Source organism: Lytechinus pictus, chromosome 9, assembly GCF_037042905.1.
Source record: "Lytechinus pictus isolate F3 Inbred chromosome 9, Lp3.0, whole genome shotgun sequence".
Classification (NCBI taxonomy): domain Eukaryota; kingdom Metazoa; phylum Echinodermata; class Echinoidea; order Temnopleuroida; family Toxopneustidae; genus Lytechinus; species Lytechinus pictus.
In genome coordinates this window covers 4,317,768-4,343,566 of record NC_087253.1, presented here as the reverse complement: position 1 = coordinate 4,343,566, position 25,799 = coordinate 4,317,768, and the positions used below count along the sequence as shown (strand labels likewise).

The window sequence follows — 25,799 nt, the reverse complement described above, 5'->3', positions numbered from 1 at the left end:
ACTTTGGCAACTGGGGGGCGTTTCATCAAACAATTAGTCGGTGGTTTTCTCCGACTAAATGTGATTTTCACCGACTAATTTCATTTTCACCGACAATTTTGCCATCACCGACTAAATTCCATTTCATCAAAATTTATCGGTGATTTTCTCCGACAAATTATTGGAAACCACCGACTAATTTCGTCGGTGGCCTTCACCTACCGACAAAACTTATTTTCACCGACTAATCAGCCTTTTGAGGGCCTTTGCAGCTAAAATCGATCAATTTCAGTTGATTTTGAATATAACATTTTAATAAATTGCTTATTTTTCATTTCATTGAGAAAATTCAAAGAAAATGTATTTATTTTTAGTCAATGACAAATAAAAAGTAGACATTTCAAGAATAATATTTTCATCTTCAAAACTATATTATATCAATCAATACATAGTAAACATCTTCAAATGTACACATTTTTTCAAACATAATTTTCTTTAACCCAAATAAATTATTGTGCACTTTTTAATCAATGTCTGATAATGTCTGAAAAATGCGACCTCATTGACTTTTGTACAAGTTTTTTCAATGTTCATTAGCGTTGTTGGTGTTGCTGCTGCTGTTGTCATCGTGATTGCTGGAATTGCTGTTTGTTTTTGCTGCTCTTGGTGTTGTGGGTGTGGTTGTTGCATCTCCTGGTGCAATAAGTTATTTTTGCTACTGACGTTGCTCAAGGTGTTGCCTGTGTGGTTGCTGTTGTCATCGCTGCTCCTGCTGCTGTTTACGAGTGTGGCTGTTGCATCTCCTGATGCATTTATTGATGTTGTCGCTTGTGTTGTTGCTTGTATGATTGCTTGTTAGAATCCTTGCTGCTGGCTTTGTTTCTACTGTCATTGTTGCTACTGCTGTTGATGTTTACCACTGTGGTTGTTGCATCTCTTGATGAAGTTATTTATGTTGCGCCCGATGTTCCCTGCATGGTTGTTGGAGCTCCTGCTGCTGTTGATGTTGTCGGTGTGGTTGTTGCAACTCTTACTGCAGTTGTAGTTTCGGCTGCTGATGCTGTTGTTGCTCCTGCTGCTGTCCATGTTCATTGAAGTAACTGAAATGGATTTAATGTATAGAGCATGTGATATTTTATTAATAAAGATATCAATTTCCATCATTATTGATATCAGTCATTTATTCTTAATTTAATTATCATTGTTAAAACTTACATTTTTTATTTCTAATGTTTGAAATAAGAACTTTAAGTTCTAAGTGGTTAAAATATTGTCACCAAAGCCTTATTAAACAATGAAAATAAAAAAGTTAATAACAAACAAATGCATAAGAAAATGATTAAAATTTCCTCTTTTTTATACACAATTGATTTAAATGACTTGGGATTTTCTCATTGGTTTACAAAAGAAAGGGAGTCAAAATCCAAAATTATCACATTTGGTCTTTATTTCTTGAGCCAAATGCTGATTTCATGCAAGAGTCATGTTATCATATTAAATAAAAATAAAAAAAAACATCAGGAACAGCAGCATGATTTCTGAAGCGAGTGCACAATCAACAGGCAAGATCCTTAGGCACCCCCCCCCCCCCTACCAAGATCAAATTTGAATTAGTGAGGTTTCATGACTGCTTTTGTAGGCATTACATTTATACAGGCCTACAAGAGATTTTTTTTTTTTTTTTTTTTTTTTGGGGGGGGTAATCTTCCAGTGTTACTCCCAGACAAAGCAGATGGTGATGGGACGGGGGGGGGGGGGTCTAATAGGAATGCAGAACAATGGAACATTCATTTACTACTTTGGCAATAGAAAGCAAGTCACACCATCTAGCATTGATTGATATTGGTTGTTTTACAACTGTCCAAGAAATATCACCATTAATCCATTAAGCATCTAAGCACTTATAGATGTCATTGTTTTCAAATATTTAAGTAGGCCAAATAAAGAAGAGAGCAGTACCAGTAATTTTTTTTTTTAATGTGACTTTACTTTCTTCGCCAAAGTGAGGCAGTCATAATTAAGAGTGTTTTAACTTACAAGTGACATCACATTTCCTGCCTTCTTGTCTGGCTCTCCTAAACCTTCAACCATTTATACTTGTGTAACTTTGTATCTCATGTCTGTCTGAAAAGTTTGGTTGTAGCCTCCACCTGAAGGAAAAATAGTATTGAAATAACTAATTAAAATATTTGCCATAATCTGGTATTTCTTCTCACATGTATGTGTACATGTCTAAAAACAGGAAATAAAACATCTTTTGATTACCAGGTTTCATATAGAAGGGGGTAAATGAAGGGTTCAAGTTTTTATTATGTTAATAAAAATACAAACAATAGTAAATGGCATATGCTCTGGCTGAGAAACTTAAAAAGTGAAATTATTCCTCACAATGTAGCTTGTATGTACATACACATGAGCAAGTAGTGCTAAATGGATTGGGGGGTGGGGGGTGCATGTTAACTGCAGGGTCAGCGGAAAGGTTTTTACAGTTAGCGGGCTGACCATGCAAAAAATCATAACGGTACCAGATGGCCATTTCATATTTTTCAGCCCCCGCACTGTTTTCCAAAATCTTTATAGAAATATGGAACTATGCACTTCATACCTAAATGTTAACTTGTAAATGGCCATAAAATAACACTTTTTGTTTTAATGCATGATATCACAGCCAGAAATAAGATAAAGGTAAAACTAGAAATTAACACCCTTAAGCAATACAAAATGTTCAATTGCTAACCTTTCCTGTGATTTCATCATAACAGTTAAAAAACATGGTTCTTCCATACTTGAGAAGGTTTTAAATAAACAAGACAACAGTACATTTTGATAAGGTGCTTTGAATTTGGTCTAGGTAATTCACTCTTTTTATTTTTACAAGGTTACAATACTTTACAAAAATGGTTCACTTTCTCTGCAGCTTGTACCCTGTACCACCCCCACCCATTTAAACCAATAAGGTTGCAACATAATTTCCCTTTTGTGTACTACTACATTTATGAACTGGATTAGCTGCAACCTTCTTGGAAATTTATAATCCTTGAAATTTTGCAAACTTATTTAATCTTTGGTGAGGAATTATTAGGTGCAATTCCAAAGCTTTATCAATAATATCCTTCTCGAGGTCCCTGAGCCAAACCATAGCCATATATGTGAAAACTGGAACGAAATAAATTGTTGTTGTACGATGACATGTTAATAAAGTATGTGTATTAATATTATGCAAACAATTCAATACTTACCCACTGTCGCCAAGAAGCCATTTTTCTTCATGACTTTCTCGTTCAAGATTTTTTTTCAGTTGGCATTCTCTGAATATTTTGGAATCATGAGTTGCTCCTGGCCACCTGGCAACAAGGTTGATTAGCAGTCCATTGTGATTGCATACTGCCTACAGAAAATGAAATGAAAATAAAATTGCCCCTTAGAAACACATAGTATATCAAAAATACCTCAGGGTCAACTGAAGCAAAAGTTAAAAACTAAAGCACTTTTGATCGTTCGGCCCACGGCCTATATGGCGCTCGTAGGCCGCTAAGTTGTTATCACTGGGCAATTATTTTGGGGGCGACATAAAGATTTTATGTTGCCCCCGAAAACATGATTTTGGGTGATTCGAGGGCGACTTTAGGCATTTCCAGGGCGAATTCACCCGCCACCCCCGTGTATTTTTGGTGAATTATCGGATGGTCTAATACCACATGGTCAAGTGGCCATGAGACCAAGTGGTCATTAGAGTTGATTAGACTAATTGGATATTAGACCAAGTGGTCATTAGACCAAAAGCAAATTGGACTAAGTGGGTTAAGCCCAAATGTTGTTAGCCCATCTGATGATTAGACCAAGTGATAATATAGTATACCATCTGTCAGTGAACCTATTTTTTCGCTGCTTTTGTTCTACTTTAAGCTACATAAAATATTTGAACTCAAATTCATTTGACCGTGAAATTCTTCCAAATCTTTGTGCTTCATAAGAAGCATATTAAATCATGCATATACAGGATGTACTTTGCAACACATTTCAAAATGGATTTTCTCATAAACTGATAAAGAGTTCCCTAATCAGGTTTTTTGCAGTTTTAGTTAGGGTACTTAATAAGGAACTATTCTTTCATAATAATAATAACCTTGAAAATACAGCTGAAAATCATAAAAATCAATGTTGCGATACCTCTCCTCGTATTTCTACCCCAGATTCGATCAGCCATTTTGTTAAGAATTTTGAAAATGAAAGGAGAGGTGTCAGGTACATCATGACAATTTTTCAGGGTTTTTAGAGGTTCCAGTCTGTGCCTCGATGTCAGGATGCTGACACACGATGATAGACCTTCATTCATATAATCGTGGTAAGTGCATAATTTCTGTTTTCACAATTTTCTTTCCAAGTTATTGTGACGGTGTGACCACATACCCTAGTCCCGTGAGTATGTGTATTTATGCACGGTGGGCTACTGGGCTCCGGCCGGAGCTCCCTGCCTGGCCCCTGGCTGGTTAGAAGGATTGTAGTACGGGCACTAGCGGTGCACTGAGAAGGAAAACCAGTGCGTACGATAACCTGTCCCTGGCCTGGGTTTATTCAAAATAAATGCCATGCACGCAGACCAAAACTTCATGCCATACCTCAAAAAGCTCAATTTCGTTATCATCATCATCACCACTTAGAATTCTAACACTTAAACTTACAATTACAACTAACGTTACAGGTACAGCTATTTGCTTGGCATTCGATTCGACAGTTCCCGTAACATCGTGGTTGACTTGGCTAACTCGTGGATGCTATTATCGATGATCAACTGATCAGAACAGCTGATTATCGATCACATGCAGAGCGCGCTACGCTGCAGGGTGAGTCATTTTGAGCGATGATTCAACTAGGCCTACCACTTTTCTACAATAATTCTAAGTTTATGAAAATAAACGATGTTAGATCTAATGATCAAAAGAATGTAAATGCTGATCGACTTACCAACTGCGTAAAAACGCATGGCGGTGAGAACTTGAAGGTGCTCTGGCACCGCATTAGTGCGACTTGTGTGTCTCTCCAAAGCTGGCGTCAGTTCCTCGATAATGTGTAACGCAGTTTGCTTCGTGAAGCGATACCGCTGCAGAAATTCGTTGTTCTCATAAATATGAAAGGGGTTTTTCCTTTCCACCAATGGCCTTTCGATCTGTCTTTGATTCCATTCGAGCATTTGCTCTCCCCGTCGCAAGGCAGCTAGCAGATCAGCCATTTTGAAAGTTAAACCATGGTTTAAACTACCCCTAGGCGGAGTCTAAATTTTGCGCAAGTTAGACTCGACTTAGACCGAGGTTTTAAGTTAAACCGGACTTCAGAAAGTGAATTCTTAAACCCGCGGTCTAAAGTGAGATTTAGACTGGAGTTAGACCGGACTTAAACCTGAGGTTTAAGTTAAACCCGACTTCAGAATACGGGCCTATGGGCTTATGGCAGAGAAATACTGAAAATTGACCTAATTTCTTTCTTCTTTTTTGCAGCCTATAATTGGATTTTTTTTTTAAATGTTACATTTCTGTTAGTCTGAAGGAAGGTCATTTCTCTTCAAATTCACAAAGAAAATGTGATATTTTCTTGAAATAAGAAAAATAATTTTTTTCTCCAGACACCCTATTGACAGGTGAATGAACTTTCCTAGATTTCTTGTGTGGAGAAATCTTTGAAAACTGAGACAGTCCCTGTAAACTGGGACAATCCCAATTTTCTGACCAGCGCCTCTGGCTCTACTGCCCAAAGAAGAAGAGTACTATATCTATGTTTGACTTAGACCAAAAGCTTCGGTCTCTGTTGTTGGTTGTTCAGCTGAACTCCGTTGGCTTCACTCACCAAATACAGAGACCGAAGTTCTAGTACTTCTAGCGCGATCTGTACTACAGGCAGCACAGGGGACTCAATGGCCATATGTTTATGTGTATTAAGTTCGGATAAAACAGGGCAGTGAAGTTGCGCGACAGCAGAGGTAAGTCACTGTTTTTGTTCCTTTTAACTTGATTTTCCCCGTTTTTTGGCAATTATTGCCAAGAAGAGGCAAGAGGGAATATTATTATTATTAATTTGCATTTCGGTTGCGTTAATTTTCAAAAGTTTGATTCATTAAAGACAAAAATTGCACGATAGCGAGCCGTCTGTGTATGAGGAGAAATTTTTTTTTTTAAATGTTAAATTTAAAAAACTCCTCGAAACAGACGGCTGCCAGCTGTCTATGTTTGACTATTAACACGGACGAGTCTAACCCAGAGAGCTCCCGCCCAGTCTCGATCGGCCATTTTGTTACGATTTTTAACAAAAATGGCCGATCGAGACGGGGTAGAAGGAGAGAACTTTTCGTTTTTTTGAGGTTCCAGACTGTGCCCAGATGTCAGGAATCTGCCACTCGTTAGACCTTCATCCATATAATCGTGATAATTGTATACTTTCTGTTTTCACAATTCATTTGGAGAAATATTTAGACCATAAATCACCCTTGTCCGGTGACAATGGTAAAATACACGGTAAGCTTCTGGGCTCCCGCCCGCTGCGCGGGCGGGAGCTCTCTGGGTTAGGACGAGTCCTGAGCTCCGGGCCGTGCCGGATAGCTGCCCCTTCGGTCGTCGGCAGGCGCAGGCCTGACGGCTGTGCTGGCGCGAGCGACTGACAAAAATCGCGACGAACATGTCATAAGAAAACACACCTTAGATTTTACATATGAATATTACAAGCAAAAATCAACTTCAGAATGTCATACAATAAATTCTAAGGAATAACATACCACTTGGCATCAATGATTAAATTCGATTTAGAAAGCAGAATTACGCCGTTAAATGTCAGCTGTTGTTCAGTATTTTGAAATACAGCGGCTTTAGATATTTGCATATTTCAAAAGGATGAGATTTGATTGGTCACAAACTTTTACGGTACGGTGGTTGCAAACTCGCTTCCCCTAAAATGAAAATAAGAAAAATTATTTAACAAAAATTAGATTGTGATTTTTCTATAAATATGTCTATTTTCACTCCCATAAAATTATTGGCTTTTCACCCTTTTGCTATATAATCTGGAAGTATTATTGTAGAAATATCAATATCATCTGTGATTGCTATTGTTATAATCCATATAGTATATTTACGACATATTTTAATGATTATTACTTTGTCATAATTTAGATAATTAAAATGTTGATATAATCCAGTAAAATATCAATGACGTTCTGAGAATATAATTAAATCATAAATTCATAATCCATGGTATACTCTGTAAAACTCCCTGTTTGATAAAGGCTTGTTAACAAATGCAGAGTTTCTATAACAAGTTTACAATCAGCAAATCAAATTGAATTATTTAAGTAGCTTTGAACTAGTTACAATTGTTATTATCAAAGGCTGATCCAGGGGGCACAGTCAGCCCTTGACGCCCCCCCCCCCCCCCACCCCCTTCCGTTTGAAAGTGAGGACCTTTTTCTTTTTTTTTTCTTTTTTTTTGCTTGTCAAATTTTCCTGGGGGGAAATGCATGTGCCCCCCTCCTTTGGAAAATCCTGGATCCGCCCCTGATTACAGAATTGAAACAGGAACCTGGGGATGCCAAAGGATGATGTTTTATCCAATACTACGAAAGGAACTGCACTTTTGAGTTCATCAAAATCAATGAAAGCTGTCATATCCAGGGGCGGATCCAGTATTTCCAAAAGGGGGGCACATTTTTCCGAGGAAAAATTTGACAAGCCAAAGAAAAAAAAAGAGGTCATCACTTTCAAAAGGGAAGGGGCACGTACAGTTCTGTTTCAACGGTATTTTTACATTACAAATTTGAATTGTGCCTCTCAAAGGGGGGGGGGGGGGCACGGGCAGGCTTTGCCCCCGCCCCTTGGATCCGCCAGTGGTCATAACTGACAACTTGTCAGACTAAAACCTTGATAAAACGCTCCCCGGGAGATCCAGTGAACCCCTCTGAACCCCCCCCCCCCCCCGATCCACCATAATCCATCAGAATTTAAATATCATCATTTTTTGATCTTCAAACAACTGGCATCATTGAAAAGGTCATATGCATTCATCATTAAAAATGCCATTTAATTAACTTCCCATTCTCAAAACACAATGGCTCGTATTCTGATAGCAGGTTTAACTTAAACTCAGGTTTAAAGTTGTGGTTTAAGTATGGATAGCCAATTGTTACATAAATCACTAACAGTAGAGATATCATACTTCAGCTTACTTGGCTCTCAAATCATTCATGATTGTCTAGGAAGTATAAATAGATGATTGTCTTCACCATCGATGAATCAGGAAAGAGCACAGTAAACACAAGAAACATACAACTTAATAAAAATTTTGATACTTTTGGCTTCCCATACTTAAACTACAACTTTAAACCTGAGTTTAAGTTAATCCTGACTTCAGAATACGGGCCAAAAGCTCTGCTCATTCACTCCGCTCTCTAATTAACAAGTATTTTAGGCATATTATATAATGCAAATTTCATTTTACTTATAATTTTAAAGAATCTCCAGATAGATCATTTAACTTTCACTTTTGACATTGTTTATTTCCTACTACCGTGTGAGGTAAAAAAAATCACACCTCATAAATCCCCAATTAAAAAGAAAAATATGTCATGAACACATGCCTGAAAGAGTATGTTCTCCCAAATAATTTGATACCATATTTATGTAGTATGTGTTAACGCATGGATGATCAGGAGGTATTCTGTGCAGTGATGTAAATCTTGACTTGCGCCTAAGTAAGGCATGACTGCAATGAATGAATCCAGATGTCAATGATGTCATAATCCTACAAGGGTTGCATTAAAATATGTTTCAAAATATCTTTTCCATTATTTACATTATAACTCTTTAATAAACACAATTGCAAACATGTTTACTAATTCATGTAGGATTATGACATCATTAACATCTGGATTCGTTCATTGCAGTCATGCCTTACTTTGGCACAAATCAAAATTTTTCATCACTGCAAAGAATACCTAATGATTATCCAAGCGTGAAAACATACCTCATTCATATGGTATCAAATTATTTGGGAGAAGATGCTCTTTACAGTCATATATGATTATGTGTTCATATGACATAGTGTCATTTCCTATGTCACATTTCCTTTTGGGGGGATACAAATACTCACTAGCAATCAGATGGGGCGCTTGGGGGCCATGGACCCCCCCCCAAAAAAAAAAAAAAAAAAAAAAAAAAAAATACCACTAAGAAAAACAAGAAAATGATAAGAAAAGGATGAATTATAATATTCTTTTCTGAATATTATGTTAGATTATATTTTATGCATTACAGAGGTAAAAATGTTGCTCACCCAATTTGCTCTCTCACAACTTTTCAGAAATTTTGCCTCATACGCCCTGTCATGGCCCCCTCAAAATTTTGGGCTCATTATGCACACATCATCTTCTGTCGCACTAGTCCCATGTTGCTAAGTCAGCTACATTGTGATTGTCATGTAGCATAAGAAAGGGTGACCCTAAAGAATGAAGTCTTATCTTAAGAATGATACCTTATCTTAAGAATTATACCTTATATTGAGAACGAAGCCCTATTATAAGAATGAAGCCATATCTTATGAACGTCTTATCTTAAGAACGAAGTCTTGTAAAAAAAACCGAAGCCTTATCTTAATACCTTCTTTTAAAAATGATACCTTATCTTAAGAACGAAGCCCTATTTTAAGAATGAAGCCTTATCTTAAGAATTAACTTAAGAATGTAGTCTTAAGAATGATACCTTATCTTAAGAACGAAGACCTATTTTAAGAATGAAGCCATATCTTATGAACGTCTTATCTTAAGAACAAAGTTTTATCTTAAAAATGAAGCCTTATCTTAAGAATGACGCCTTATCTTAAATATGATACCTTATCTTAAGAATGAAGCCTTATCTTAAGAATTAAGAATTATACCTTATCTTAAGATGATACCTAATCTTAAGAATTAATTAACTTAAGAATGAAGTCTTATCTTAAGAATGATACCTTATCTTAATAATAAAGCCTCCACTTAGGAACTCATACAAGACACAATCATCAAAAACCCAGATGAAACTCACATTAAGAATGAGGCCTTTTCTCAAGAACGAAGCCTTATCGTAAGAACAAAGCCTTATCTTCAGAATAAAGCCTTATCTTAAGAACTCATACAAGACACACTCGTCAAAAACCAAGATAAAACACAAGTTTCACACTCCAACATTTTCCATACTCTGTCAATTTTATTCATTTTTTTTCAATGTCATTTTTTTTCCATTATTTTTTTTTTCCTCCCATTTCGTAGAGAAGAATACATAATAGCCTATGGCAGCACAAATACAACCAGTCTACAGGTAACAGGTACATTAGATCATTGTCGTTCTCTTCAGGGGGAGCAAATAAAAGTAAACAAAAATATTCACAAATGATACTATTAAAGAGACATAATATGATAAAAACAAAATATAAGGTTAGGTAAGCTTACATATAGGTATTACAGTACAGCTTGGTGGTATCGAGAGGGTGATTGGCGGTCATAGCATGTATCATAAATCTTTCACAGATTCACAGGAATCAAATGTGATTTCATAGAGGTAATAGGTTTTGTTTGGCTAGGTGTTTGCCCAACATAGCAACGTATATGATTACCTATTGGAAAACCAAACCTGTGACTCCGCCACCCTCCGTCGTTGACAGTCTAACATCAGATAATGTATGGTTTGTTATGATCATGCGCTGTAATACTCATTTTATATATTTTTGTAACCTCAATCCTGAGTTACAGAGTGATTGGCGATATGTCAGAGCACCCTCATAAAATGCTGCTATGTTATTTCCTTCTATTTAAACACTTAAAAAACTAATTTTGGCAATACAAATAAAATAATTCATAATTGAAGTTAAACAAGCAGCTTTATTAGCACCCCATACATTTATTACACATCTCCATAAACATGAACATATTCGTTTACTCGAACCTTTATTCAAATGGAACATTTACACCAAATTCACTCTATCAATATCCGGTTTCATTTTTTTTTGGTGTACATGTAGGTTTGAGCACCGATATTGTATAATTTGTTTACATTTGAAGGGAAAATGCAAAATGAGATAAAATTAAAAAGTGCATTTGAAAATGAAATTAACAATTTCATGACATAACGCTCCAAATGTCCTTTTTTTTCATCTCGTGACATTAACACATGCCATGATTTGTAGAAATGAAAATTTGACATGCAATTATTTCAGATGATGAATGCACAATTAGTTATTTTTGTTTTTTTGCAAGACCATGATTGTGCTATACTGTACATGTAAGAGGATAATTAGGGTATCGTTTGAAGAAAATAGAATACTTAATTACAAAGCATTCATAAACACATCATTTTTTTTTGTCATAACCTTTGTGCTTATACTTTAAGCAAACCTAAAATAATGTCCATTTACGGACATGATTATCATTTCATTAAGTACATGTAGGTGGGTCTCAATTGTAGCACTGTATTACATCGATCCAAGATGGCTGCTTTTATGCAAGCCTAAGTCATGTGACTGCTCATGAATATTCATAATTCTATCCAAATTTCAAACATAATGGTTTGTTTTTACTCCCAGGTAAATCGATCAAACCCTTTTTCCCCTTCATTGTACAATTTACGATGGCATTTACCAGGGTATTACAAATAATGAAAATACTTTAAAAGAGCAAGTTCATTCTTAAGAACACTCTGAGGCTGTGTTCATACTTACTTTTTTCAGAGGCAGAATGAGTGCTTTGAAACTCAGTTTTAATGCATGAAAAGGTAAAGTATAGACATACCCTTGCCAGGTTCTGACCCATTCAAAATGTGAGTATAGACGCACCCTTAATATGACACGGTCATAGCACCCTTGCCCATGTAACCCACAGTATAACATATTTTAACCCGTAATACTTCACACAACACCTCTCAAGATAAATGAAATAAGAAATATTTACAGAAGGATAAAATGAAGAGATGATAATGGCACACTTGGAGTTCCAACACAAAAACATATTTGAACAGTACACCGCAAAAATACCGGTGTTAATCTAACACCAACCCGGTATCTATATAGGAAAACACCAGTGTTAAATCAGCATTGGTTTGATTCTAGACTGGTGCTCTGTCAACACTTCCATGGTGTATTCCGATATGGGTGTCAGGCTGGTGTTAAATTAACACCAATGATTTTGCAGTGTAATAATAACAATAATAATTTGATATACATCTTTCACTAACTCTAAAACAATTCATCGTACAATAACTACATATTCTGGTGGGAGAACAAGCTTGTGTTTTCGAGATCAAGATGCTTTTTTTCATTTCAATTACAGTTCTCATATACCACATCATTTTGATGTGATTTGTTTTTCTAAAGAAGGATTAGTATATAAGAGTTTCCTCTACTTGGATATAGAGAAAATGATAAAGAGAGAGAATTGTTGAAAAAAAATGAAAAGAAAGTTCTGTTAAAGGAGTTATTTCCGTGTAGACAAATTTACCAAACTATCTACATGTGTGATGATAAGAGGAATTACCGGAGACATTTACGGAGTGATATATCTTAATCACCATTATTAAACTTCGTGTATTTCGTTTTTTAGCAATTTACTTTCATTCTAATATGTCCCATACTCTTAATATTAACACATACTTGTAAATAAAATGATGACTGCCCGCAACATAAGCTAATATCAAGACAAACTTAAATATACCAGCTAAACACATAAAATTATAGAAATCCATGATCGCAATTATAAAAATGTTTATTCACAAAGAAATATGATTAAAAAATAACAACACAGATGATGTGTATGATGTATATAGATGACACTATGTACATAACTGGGTATATCATGTACAGTTAATCAACTGAAGTGGTTGAAATAAAGAACAGAATAACCCTTATCAAACTGACATCGATTATTAACGAATTAGTCAAAGGGAAAGTTCACCCTGTCCTAAAGTTTGTTTTCATGAAAGCAGGAATAATAGAGAACCTATTGATGAAGATTCGGTGAAACTCCATCGAAGAACGACAGAGTGTGGGAATTTTTTTCATTCTTCAAAATTGTTACATAATGTGAGCAGCTCTCCTTACGCCATATGATAAATGCAGAAAATCTTAGAAAATTCCTAAAATGTAATTTTTCTTGGAGAATTCCATGAAGTGTAATTTTCTCAGAAAACTGAAAATGATGGGACTTCATATCTCATGAGAAACGGGGCAGCTTCTGTCATTGGACGATTCAAAATAAAGACTTTGAAAAAGAAAGTATAACTCATGAATCTTCACTCATACAAGTCCCTCATTTTTCTGCTTTGATTAAAACCAACTTTTGTGTCAGGGTGAACTCCCCCTTCTTTTAAGACAGAACGAATGCTCACTTCAGCAACGTCAGCTGCTATGAAACTTGAAAGAATTTATTTTATCATCGTGAATTAATTATTCACTACACAGACAAGTACAGTGTTATGTACGATAAATGCAGTCATTTCTAATTTTAGCTCTGATTCGATCAGCACCGTCAATACTATATACGAGCGTCAAAGCAAAGCTTTTGTACAGGTTATATGGCACTTAAAACCATTTGCACTTGAGCATATCAGTTTTGTTTTCCGGGTGTTGGCGATGGGGGGGGGGGGAGGCGAAGGCCAATAACCATTGATCAGAATGAAATGATATATGTGTATAACGAGGTATTTGTGAGCAAAATAAACTTGTATTTGAGGTAGCAATTGACTTTGTGGGAGTTATAAAGCTTGACAGATTTTCTCTTAGTGCTTAAGTTAGTCATTAAAGTCATTTTGACAGAATAAAAAATATACCACTAATTAATTGCTTTGGTCATTTATTTAATCTTTACACGAGGAAGAACGGAGAAGTAATAAAGATATCAATTTCAGGTTGTATCACCTTTGAAATATTGTTTTACTTGGGAACAGAAACACTTAAACAAATAACATCATTATTACATAATAAATTCATCCAAACTTGATTTACAACAGAAGAAAAAAACTTTTCAATCAAATATTTCATATGGTAAAATAAATCTGCTCTGTAGTTTGGCACAAGTTATAATAAAGTTTTGGAAACATGAAAAAACTTTTGGCTCTCACAATGCTTTCAGGTGTAAGTTGAAAATTAAACAAAACAAAAAAACAATACCATAACTGATCATATTTCTCCTCATGAATTGTCAATATTATGTTACAGATTAATAGACTTCCAAAATACTTAGGACTCACATTGACATCTGTTTTTCAATGTCGAAATACACATTTAATAGAAGTCTTTTCTTTATAGTAATATAAGCAAAAATAATTGAATATATGTATATAAGAAGAACCCGAATCGTGTTCATTTCATGTAAATCAAGAAAGAAAAGATTGTTTTTTTTGTCCAATGTTTTAATTAGTTTTTCTTTCATTCTGGGCACTTATGTCTGGAATTCTGGGTCATTCTTAATATACTCAATTGTAACTGGGGGCTTTTGAGTCAGCCAAACACTTTGACAAAAATGCCATTAAGTTCGATACCAGTTCAATGCCAGAAGGGCTTTGTTACAGTAATGTGTTTTGGCTGCAAACAGACTATATTACATTTTCTCTCTACCTTTCTTCGAATTCCTCAAAATGAGACAAGCAAAAGGAGAAGGCGGTCTTAATACATACCTTAGATTTATTAATATAGATATTATTGAGGTAGAAGCAACGTAGTCAAAAACTCTAAATAATCTATATTGGCTTTGTGATAAGTAAATCTATTTCTCTCATAGACACGATCTGTAACTGACAACATAAAAACACAAGATTATCTCCTCCTCTCGTAGACGTAGATGCACCGCAAAAACGCCAGAGTTAATTGAAAACCAGCTTGGTAACTAAAAAGTAAGATGCCATATAAGCTTTGAAACGAAACCAGTTAAGAATCTAATCAAATCAATCTTTCACTTCTATCATATATGCAGTATATACTGTTTCGATCTAGCGTTCTGGTCATTCATGCGATTTTACTCTGATGAGCTTTTCTACAAGCTTCAGTATGTCTATGTTTAATGCTATTTTCCAAATTTGCAGCATCAAACACTCCAATCAGGGCTGTTTTAGCACTCATGGGTGTTATTAAAACGCCTGTCTGGTGTTAGCTCCAAATACTTGGTGTTTTCCTATATAGTTACCAGGCTGACTTACAAAATTTAAACTGGTGTTTTTGTGTTTTTCTTTTACATGCATGAGTACCGCTAAGCTTTGATAAAACACTGTCTCTACATTAATTGACAACCACGGACTGTTATGCAACAAACTAGCACGCTCAGCTGAAAAATCACGACAATCGTAAATGGACAGGGTTGCGTTGATACCGGTAGACCTGCTACCCATAATTCACTTGAAGAGTTAGAAACAGAAATATCAATAAATTTGTAACATCAACCTTATATAATTTCCCTAACTTTTCTGCCAAGAATAGTCGGGTTAAACTGATTTAATAGAAATGTTGAGACTCTTAGCCAACTGCTTTTTGGTCAATTCTTGTTGCCGGAGCTGACTACAATACTGTTCAAGAAATGTAGGTATAATTTGTTTTTCTTCAACAATGTGGTTTCTTTCAGAGCAAAGAAAAATACAAAAATTTGATTGATGATTTTTTGATAATCCTGTTTTAAGAAATATAAATATGAGTAAAAAGAGGGCTGGGAATAATTCTTATTATAAAACTTGAAATATTCTAATAATTCAATAGTAATGAGAAACTGAATTGTTATTTTTCCACTTTTTTAATATTCGACCCCCACAAAAAAGCGTAAATAAATCTAAAATAGGAATTCAATTATAGCTGTAAATTTTTTTTTTAAATGAGGCATTTTGTAGAAAACAGCGTCGGAAGGGTTGCCATAACAATGACCTCACGACCTACATTTCCATGACGACACGGGCAAGACAGAATAAGATATTTCTACGCCACATAATCCACAGAAAATGCTAGGGGTAGGACGATCAAGCACAAACACACTTTGCAAAAACCATGGTGTTAACACTAAACCAGTGGGTATTCAGAGAGGACCACACCAAACACTTTACACCAGTGTTCAATTCATGGTGTTAGTTTAACTTCCATTGGTGTAATGTATAACAACACATTCAATCTGTTTAGTGTTCTGGTCAAATTCATTGGTGTATTTTAACACCTAAGGATGCAGCACTCTCATGACACTATCTGGTGTTGCACTTAACACCAAAGATCTTACAGTGTACAATCTACAGTTCTGAGTTTTACTATAGTACGTTACACTACTAGTATCTAAGACTAATATTTGCATTTATGTCACATGTCCATGTATATTACACGTAGATTATCGAATGCAAGATTATCATTTTGACACTAACACTTTCTCCACACATTCCAATAGACAGAAGCACATTGTTTAACACCACGACATCGATTCACACATTATATTGCCAATTTGAGGATGTACAATGATTTCCTTTAAATAGCTGAAAGTAAAAGGGTCTAATATCTTCCATAATGCATTTTTGTGTCACTTACAAGAAAATGAAAATTACTCACATCTTTTTAACACTGAAAAAAAATATGTATAAAAAAGGGGGAAAAAGTGGTGAGAAATTGACATGTGAGTCTGGATTATGAAGATTGAAATGGTACTGGCGTTCTAAAGGGGTAAAGTAAACAAAATGTCAAAAAAATCAAAACAGGGTCAACAGAAATGAATACAACCATGGGTGAATACAATACAAAAATACTGCAAAACACGAGCAGGCAAGATTAGGGATGGGGCAAATAAAACGACGCCAAAATAATGCTACGGGACTGATCATGCTTACACATTGTAATATGTAGCATTATAAAGAGTTGGGGAATCTAATACAGGTCACTTCTGTGTGTAAATATATAAATTATATGAAATACCAAAAATACAGCCTAACTAGTGTACTATAAAAAATGGTAAATACTATATGTACAAGAGTCACAAACTTATACTAAAGAATCAAGGTGAAAAATCGAGCATAAAAAGTTCAATTTTCTCAAAAATGGAAACTAAATTTGTTTGAGAAAAAGTGTCACCAGGCTAACGAGATCTACACGTACATAACGGGCCGAAAAGGAACATCATGGTATTCCACTACACGAACAGCATGGTTGGAGGCCTCATAAATAATTCATGACAACTAATGCATAATTCATGATGTGTATAATCACAATCCACAATTCGTCATTCTAGCTCATACATATTCATCAATACTATTAAGACAACAGTCACTGTGTCCACCCATGATAGATATATTTATATTTATATATATTTCCAATATCACCATGCTCTGTTATAATTCTTCAGTCTACCACTAGCACTGCCACAAATACGCATTTCTACTATCTAGTCCATAGACACGTTCAATCACACTATATATTATGCGTTACACCATGCAATAGTCACAAATATCACACCGTTTAAAACCACATGAAACGTATGAGGTATGGTATAAAAAGCCGTCATGATAATCTATACTCCCATCAACATCCTCACCATCTTAATCTTACAGCTGATCAATCAATTTGCGTCGATTCAGTTGCAAACGTAATTCTTGCACGTCTTACTTGTTACGTCAAAGTAGTTCCTCTTCCGTTTTTTATCGTTTTTTTTTTTCGACTGTATTTTAGAATTTTTGTACAAACACAACCCAAATAAAAAAAATTTGAGCATCCACAACTACAGTATATACAACGATACAAACATATTTAATACGAGGAAGTCCTGTTCCAATTATCATTTAAGAACTATTGCGTAGTTCAAGTCAATTATAAGAAAGAAATACAAACGATTTTGAAAACATACTAAACGAGAATCGTAACGTTATTGAAAAATAACGACCAGTCAGCAAAGATGCGTTCGGATGATCAGTCGTTTATTCTTTCAAGATACTTCTCCTTATATTTGACACGCACTAAGCTGGATAATACAGATAAATATGTCAAAAAAATAGCTGCAAGAAATAAATAGTTCATCTCCTTTCTATCATAAATAGTATATGTGAACGCATTCTATGCGTTCTTGTCAGGTGATGTATGTCAGGTGGGTGGTCACATGATCAAGTTCATAATAGACTACAAGCTGCTGTACACTGCTAACTTCTTATATTACTCCAATAACCACAATTCAAAAAATTAGAACAGTACATGTATAGATACATACAGTCCATCTATGATATTTACTGAGCTGACCTATCCGTTAACGCTTCGCTTTGCTGTGAAATTTCTTTATTGAATATGCATGTTCCGCCTTGATGTAAGGTAGGCGGAATGTGTGTACATTCACAGGACATTCTAAAGCAGCATTGCAGTCTATTAGAAACATTTGATAAAAATAATTACGAGTATAAAACAAAACAAAAAGAAATCATACATTTTACAAACTTATTTGTAAAAATAATGAACGAAAATGGGACGCATGGTCGCTATCGATCTGACGAGATTCCATTTTCCGATTCGTACGACGAGGTGTCGACCATGGTAGGAGGCCTGATACCAGCTAGCGTATACCCGCCTGATGAATCCAGCAACGGAAACGTCGGTGTGTTCAGCGTCGTGGCGATAGAGGGCGCCCTAATCATATGCTCCCCATCGCGCGTGTAATAGACGTGTCTCACCTCCTGACGCTTGGCTCGCATGAGAGCCTTGTATTCGCCGATCTTGAGTTTCTTGCCGTCGATTATGCACGTGCGCTTTGGGCGTGGCTTGTATTTGTAATCGGGGTATTTTTCAAGATGTGCCTTGCTTAGTCTCGCCTGTTCTTCGTAGTAGGGCTGCTTCTCTGCATTGGACATCGTCTTCCATTTGGAACCTACATAAAATCAACAAATGTTTATGATGAGTAAGATAGTAAAAACTATTCCATGTTTGTTCATTAATTCAACATTCAATAGTATACAAATATTCAATGTTGATGAGTGCGATCGTTCCGAATATTGCATGAGTGTGCAAGTTGAGTCTATTCAACGACGCGAAGCGGAGTTGAATAGGCTGTATCAACTTGCAACGAATGTAATATTCGGAACGTCGCACGAATACAACATTGAATATTTGTTTTATACAACACCGATAGCTTACACTTTAGACTAGATCTAGATAGGCTAGATCTATAGGTGTAGTATATGACTAACGCGCATTAGGTCTTGTTTTGCTTACAATGTTGTCTTTTGAGCGTCGAGTAGATTTACTCCAGTAATCCCAGGAGAGTCAAGTACTTTCAACATAGATCCATAAAGTCATAGATCCATGAAGTCTAATTTGTGAATGAATTCCATAAAACCCAGAAGGTACGCAGCCGTACCCTCGGAATAATTTGCTTAGCAACGTACGTACGCGCATTGTGTTCAGCTTAGCAACGTGTATGCGCAGTGCTACGTGCATCGGTCAGAGATATACAAAAAAGTGATCACGCGCGTATACCGCTAATGTCCTGCGCTAATTCACTTAACGTGTACTGGGCTATCAATGGGTTCAGTGTGCCCAGGGATTTTGCAGTGCTGGCTCATTTACTTAAGCGTGCTATAGTCGACTAGAGCACGAGCGTGCAATAGTCGACTATAGCACGGCTAGCATATCTTAGCGTGCTATAGCTGATTCCTCTGAATGTCATGTGACACGCTTTCATCCAATCAGCTGTCAAGGATCTATACGTGTGTTGTATAATGTGTATTATAAACCTCTCTTTAAGAATGGCAAATAATCCTTTCCTCTGATTGGTTGTTTTTCGGCACAAGGGGGCCGCAAGGCGACTATGCCCGAGGGCATGGTCTGGCCAGTGCGGTACCCAGTAACCATGCCTCTCATAGCAGTCCATATATCTATATCATTCCATGATGCTATCTTTTATTCAATGCAGTCTTCAACTTGGAACCAATATAGAAAAATCAAATGTTTTCATAATGGGATAGTAAAAACTATTCCATGATGCTATTTTTTATTCAACATTTATTTGTCTCCATATTCAATAGTCTTCCAACATTCAATCATTTATAAATACGATAGTACGAATTATTTCATGATGCTTTTTTTCTATTCACCAGTCTCCAACTTGCACCCTGCACAGAAATATTATAGGTTTATGAGTGGGATAGTGTATAGATACACCAGGCTTTGAAAAAGTATGTGGGAATTATTTATCTTAGGTTGACTGGCGATTACTAATTTTTCTGAGGGCTGAAAACCTGAGGAAAAACATTAATATTACCAGTTTGACAGTATATGATCTACAAAAATTGTACAACCATGGATTCAAAACAACCTACATCCTTTGTGAATCAAGTTACTTATAATAATAATAATAATAGGCATTTATATCGCGCCATCTATCTAGAAATATTCTATTCCGAGGCGCACAAGAAAAGAAAGAAAGAAAGTTTGGATGAGTGTCAAAGTGCCAATAACTAATACTGTTAGAAAAGATAAGACTTCAGTTTAGATTTGAAGGTCTCCAGAGATGGTATCATTCTTAAATATAACGGCAAATTATCCCAGAGAGAAGGTGCTGAGGCAGAGAAAGCTTGTGCACCATATGCTACACGTGTCTTAAGAAGTTGCTGGTGTGATGATCTTAGGCTACGAATAATTGTGAATGTTATTTTACCCAATATTTTGCTGATGTTGGAGTTGTGCATGTCAGGATGCCTGGCTAAGATCTTTCTCCTTTCCTCTTTGGCCCACACCATGAAGGCGTTCATCGGTCGCTTGATGTGAGGTTTGCTGGCTTCGGCCTTGCGGGAATCCCGGTACATGCGAGCTATCGTTCCCGCTGTAGAGAGATGAAAAGACAGAGACGTTGGGATTCAGAGTGATGGTTGACTTATCACGAACAAAAAGTGATCGGATGAGTAATAAAGAGACTTAATTAAAACATGCGGATGACGGTGGTGGTGGTGATGGTGGTGGTGATGGTGATGATGATGATGACGACGATGTGATGATGATAATGATGTGATGATGATGATGACGTGATGGTGATGATGATGGTGTTGTAATGATGATGATGACAACGATGATAATGATGATGATCATGGTAATGATGAAGTTGATGATGGTGATGACGACGCCCACGATGACGCTTTAAACTTACCATGATCAACCTGGATATCGATCTTCGGTCTCTCATCCTCTTCAGTAAGATCAATCACTATTCCCTTTCTGCTTAACTGTACGAAAAAAAAAGGAAACCAAACTCCGTTATCAATTTCAGATCTGGGCACAGATACAGGAGGCCAAATCAAAGCTGTAACTTATCATACTGGCTCAAGCAAAAAGGATCAAGATTTGACATTAATTTCTCATTTTCCATAATCTCCTGCTATGAAAACCTTCTTTCTAAACACCTCCTAAGAACAATCTGCATGACATAACCTTCTCTTTTTTAAAAACACATTCATACACTCTCCTCTTGAAAAACATAATCTAACCTTATATTTGATCACATGCTGCTCTGCGGTGATAATGCACAACAAATATACTTTAAACCTGGGCTTGTACAGTACCACTAAAGCTTGCAATCAATCACAAAATGACTAACTCCTATGAAATGACCAATCAGATCTTTGTTGTATGCACATATTGTTACGCATATCCACTATCAACCAATCAGAAACATTGTTTGAAATTTGAAAGTAAATGCAAATTTCTGTGTCATAATATAATGCATGATCTGTGATTTTTTTTTCATAAGTTATATATATAATAAATGAAAGGATTTCTTGAAGCAATTGATTTTTACTGACAAATTTGCTCTGAGCCAATCAGATGCAAGGATTTCAGTAGCTTATAACAGATCTTTGGTTTGTTTGCTTCACGAAGTGCTTCCCAGGATCACAGTTTAGCTTACCATATCTTCATCTTCACTGCCACTTGTATTTCCCATTGTGATGTCACTAGAAGAGTAGGATCTGATTGGTAGTTGGTTTGTGAGCGTATCAAGTGCTATCTGTTCCTTATCTGATGGTGATCTGTCCACATAATGGCCATCTGCGTTGACACGGTGTAGAGCATCGGCCAGAGAACCAGCTAAGAAGGGATAAGAGGGGAAGATGAATAATTTAAAAACAAGAAACTAAGGACAGAACCAAGAAAAAGATACAGATACAAAAATATAGGAAATTTGCAAAGGGAAAGGGGAAAAACGAGAGGGGTAAAAAAGTTTGGAGAGGGGTAAGAAAGTTAGGAGAGGGGTAAGAAAAATTGGGGAGGGTATAGAAAGGGGGTAAGAGAGTAAACAGATAGTTCAAAAAGTTAGAGAGGGGTAAGGAAGTATCAAAAGGAAAAAAGTCAGAAAGTAAAGAGAGGGGTGAGAAAGTAAGAAGGGTGGTGGGAAAGTAAGGAAAGTGGTAGGAAAGTAAGGAGAGTGGTAGGAAAGTAAGGAGACTGGTAGGAAAGTAAGGAGAGTGGTAGGAAAGTAAGGAGAGTGGTAGGAAAGTAAGGAGACTGGTAGGAAAGTAAGGAGAGTGGTAGAAAAATAGGAAGAAGAGTGGTAGGAAAGTAAGGAGAGTGGCAGGAAAGTAAGGAGAGTGGTAGAAAAATAGGAAGAAGAGTGGTAGGAAAGTAAGGAGAGTGGCAGGAAAGTAAGGAGAGTGGTAGGAAAGTAAGGAGAGTGGTAGAAAAATAGGAAGAAGAGTGGTAGGAAAGTAAGGAGAGTGGCAGGAAAGTAAGGAGAGTGGTAGGAAAGTAAGGAGAGTGGTAGGAAAGTAAGAAGACTGGTAGGAAAGTAAGGAGAGTGGTAGGAAAGTAAGGAGAGGGGTGAGAAAGTAAGAAGGGTGGTGGGAAAGTAAGAAGAGTGTTAGGAAAGTAAGGAGACTGGTAGGAAAGTAAGGAGACTGGTAGGAAAGTAAGGAGAGTGGTAGGAAAGGAGAGTGGTAGGAAAGTAAAGAGAGTGGTAGGAAAGTAAGGAGAGTGGTAGGAAAGTAAGGAGAGTGGTAGGAAAGTAAGAAGACTGGTAGGAAAGTAAGGAGAGTGGTAGGAAAGTAAGAAGACTGGTAGGAAAGTAAGGAGAGTGGTAGGAAAGTAAGGAGACTGGTAGGAAAGTAAGGAGAGTGGTCGAAAAATAGGAAGAAGAGTGGTAGGAAAGTAAGGAGAGTGGCAGGAAAGTAAGGAGAGTGGTAGGAAAGTAAGGAGAGTGGTAGGAAAGTAAGGAGAGTGGTAGGAAAGTAAGGAGACTGGTAGGAAAGTAAGGAGAGTGGTAGGAAAGTAAGGAGAGTGGTAGGAACGTAAGGAGACTGGTAGGAAAGTAAGGAGAGTGGTAGAAAAATAGGAAGAAGAGTGGTAGGAAAGTAAGGAGAGTGGCAGGAAAGTAAGGAGAGTGGTAGGAAAGTAAGGAGAGTGGTAGAAAAATAGGAAGAAGAGTGGTAGGAAAGTAAGGAGAGTGGCAGGAAAGTAAGGAGAGTGGTAGGAAAGTAAGGAGAGTGGTAGGAAAGTAAGGAGAGTGGTAGGAAAGTAAGGAGACTGGTAGGAAAGTAAGGAGAGTGGTAGGAAAGTAAGGAGAGTGGTAGGAAAGTAAGGAGACTGGTAGGAAAGTAAGGAGAGTGGTAGAAAAATAGGAAGAAGAGTGGTAGGAAAGTAAGGAGAGTGGCAGGAAAGTAAGGAGAGTGGTAGGAAAGTAAGGAGAGTGGTAGGAAAGTAAGGAGACTGGTAGGAAAGTAAGGAGAGTGGTAGGAAAGTAAGGAACAGGGGTAACAAGATAGTAAAAAGAGAGCAAGTCTCTAAGTCAGAAAAATAAGAATGTAAGGAGAGGAATAAGAAAGGAGAGGGTAATGGAAGAAGAGGATTAAACATAAAGGAGAGGATTAAACATAAAGGAGAGGAGAAAGAAATTGAAGAGCAGGAAGGAATGGAAGAAGGCAAGAAAAGAGAGTGGGTAAGAAAATGAGAGGGACTGAAAGCATTGCTTGGAACAGTGAACAGAGATTTCAGTCAATATTGGTGTTTGTGAGACACCCTTCACAATAGGAGCGTTCAAATGATTTGGGCATGCTGCAAGCATCTAAGGAATCAGCAATGGCATGAATATTCATTTTCCAATCATAATAATTCAAACTGAAAATAGTATCCATTCATACACTGTTCGAGGCTACAGATTCATAAGCAAAGTAAATCAAGGCATGGGCGTAAATCCAAGTGGTGAAACTCGTGGGGGAGGGGTGATCTTTTGTTTTATCCCCCCCCCCCCCACACATGAATAACATGACGTCATGGATTTACGCCAATGAATCGAGGAATGCAAATCAGCTTTATGCATGAATTTATGCTTACAACTTGACAGCAGCTACATGTACACCACTGTAAGTGTTGATAACTAAGCTCAAGGTAAAATCAAATTTCTACTTGAAATCAATAGAAAATCATTTGAAAAAAGGGGAATGATTGATTCTAAAATGCAAATGAATTGGGATGCAAGGTAGCGGGGAGGATTAATTCCTTGATTCTAAACCCGGATGCTCAAAAGACATGCCAATTGACCTATGACCCCTGTCTCACCAAACTGCAGCATGCCCAAGGATTCCTCGGCGCGTCTCAGACTCAGAAGGGGGAGGTGAGCTGTGTTACAAGATTAATATGAATATTCATTACTTGTTAAATATTCATAGAATTATGATGCAAAGTTAACCAAGTAAATACGCATTTCAAGAATAGATTTAGGGGCCCGTATTCTGAACTCGGGTTTAAATTGAACCCTGGTTTAAAGTTGTGGTTTAACTATGGAGAGCCAAATGCTGGCACAAATCCCTAACAGTACACATCCAATCTATTACATGTAACTCATATGACACCCAAATTGTTCATAATTGTTTGGGAATGATAAATTAAGTATTTTTATGTATTTTTCTTCATTATGAAAGCAAAACATTAAACATAAGAAATACTCAATAGAAACAGAATTTTTGAATACTTGGCTCCCCATAATTTTAGCACAGAGGTAGACCATGTTCTAACTTAAACCCGACTTCAAAATACGGGCCAGGGGGTGTGAAATTTTGTGTAGTTCAAACGTGTAAGGAAATCAGGCAGCACAAGGGCTACATTTTTATCAGATTTAATAGAAATTCTGACATTTAGGATTCATGTCATTAAGATTCTAAAGCTCATGCATATTCATGTGCACTTGTGTGAAAAGTGAAGAGTCCTCATTGGGTGATTTCAAGTTCAGTGTTGACCTTTTGGTGGTGGTGTTAGGTCAATTTTTACATGATTATAAAACTAAAAATAAAATGAAGATGGTCCCGAAAAGTCACTCACTAGTTGTTGAGATGTCAATAATGTGATCTGGATCAGTTTTACAAACTCTGAATAAGTTTTTGAGATAGGGGAAGCAATTTAAATTTCAACACCAACACCAAGGACAACACCAGACTTGAAATCACCCATTGAGTTTATAGTGTAAATCTCATGTTATATTTATGTCCTCATAAATATACAATTCATTCACTTTTTCTTACACAAAGTTAACTCAGTCATGATCATTGTATATAACACTTGGACATGGTCAGTACTATCCACTTAGCTGTAAATGTCATGAGTATTCATGAACAGTATGAATATGGTTCCGCAAGTCGTCCACATTAAACCTATACAGCTCATGCATATTCATGAGCAAGATTGTGCATCTACCCATCGGTAGTACTTATCCACCATGTACAGTGAATGAATATTCATGCAAACATTTTGTAAAAGGTTATTCAAGTGAGTAGAATTCACTGAGCAGGTAGAGTTCATGCATATTCATGAAAAAGTTTGAACAAGGGTCAGCCAGTTAGCTTGTCAAGCTC

General features: G+C 36.5%; 1 protein-coding gene and 1 long non-coding RNA gene across 3 annotated transcripts; both read right to left on the bottom strand.

The window, feature by feature from the left end:
* Positions 1–395: 395 nt before the first annotated feature.
* On the bottom strand, positions 396–6,877 carry LOC135155473 (uncharacterized). Of its 2 annotated transcripts, none has more exons than XR_010294625.1 (4): positions 4,945–6,877; positions 3,219–3,367; positions 2,017–2,129; positions 396–1,079 (listed from the first exon to the last, which is right to left on the bottom strand). It is a non-coding gene; the product is annotated as an uncharacterized LOC135155473 (long non-coding RNA). The 2 variants fall into 2 exon arrangements; XR_010294626.1 differs by lacking the exon at positions 4,945–6,877 and adding an exon at positions 4,662–4,844 and having other exon boundaries at positions 427–1,079.
* A 6,941-nt stretch (positions 6,878–13,818) lies between these two features.
* Positions 13,819–24,565, bottom strand: LOC129268415 (transcription factor Sox-6-like). Its single transcript, XM_054905963.2, has 5 exons — positions 24,511–24,565; positions 21,869–22,047; positions 21,113–21,188; positions 20,627–20,791; positions 13,819–18,838 (listed from the first exon to the last, which is right to left on the bottom strand). The coding sequence occupies exons 1-5, from the start codon at positions 24,521–24,523 to the stop codon at positions 18,453–18,455; spliced, it is 819 nt and encodes a 272-aa protein (XP_054761938.1). The 5' UTR covers positions 24,524–24,565; the 3' UTR covers positions 13,819–18,452.
* Positions 24,566–25,799: the final 1,234 nt, after the last annotated feature.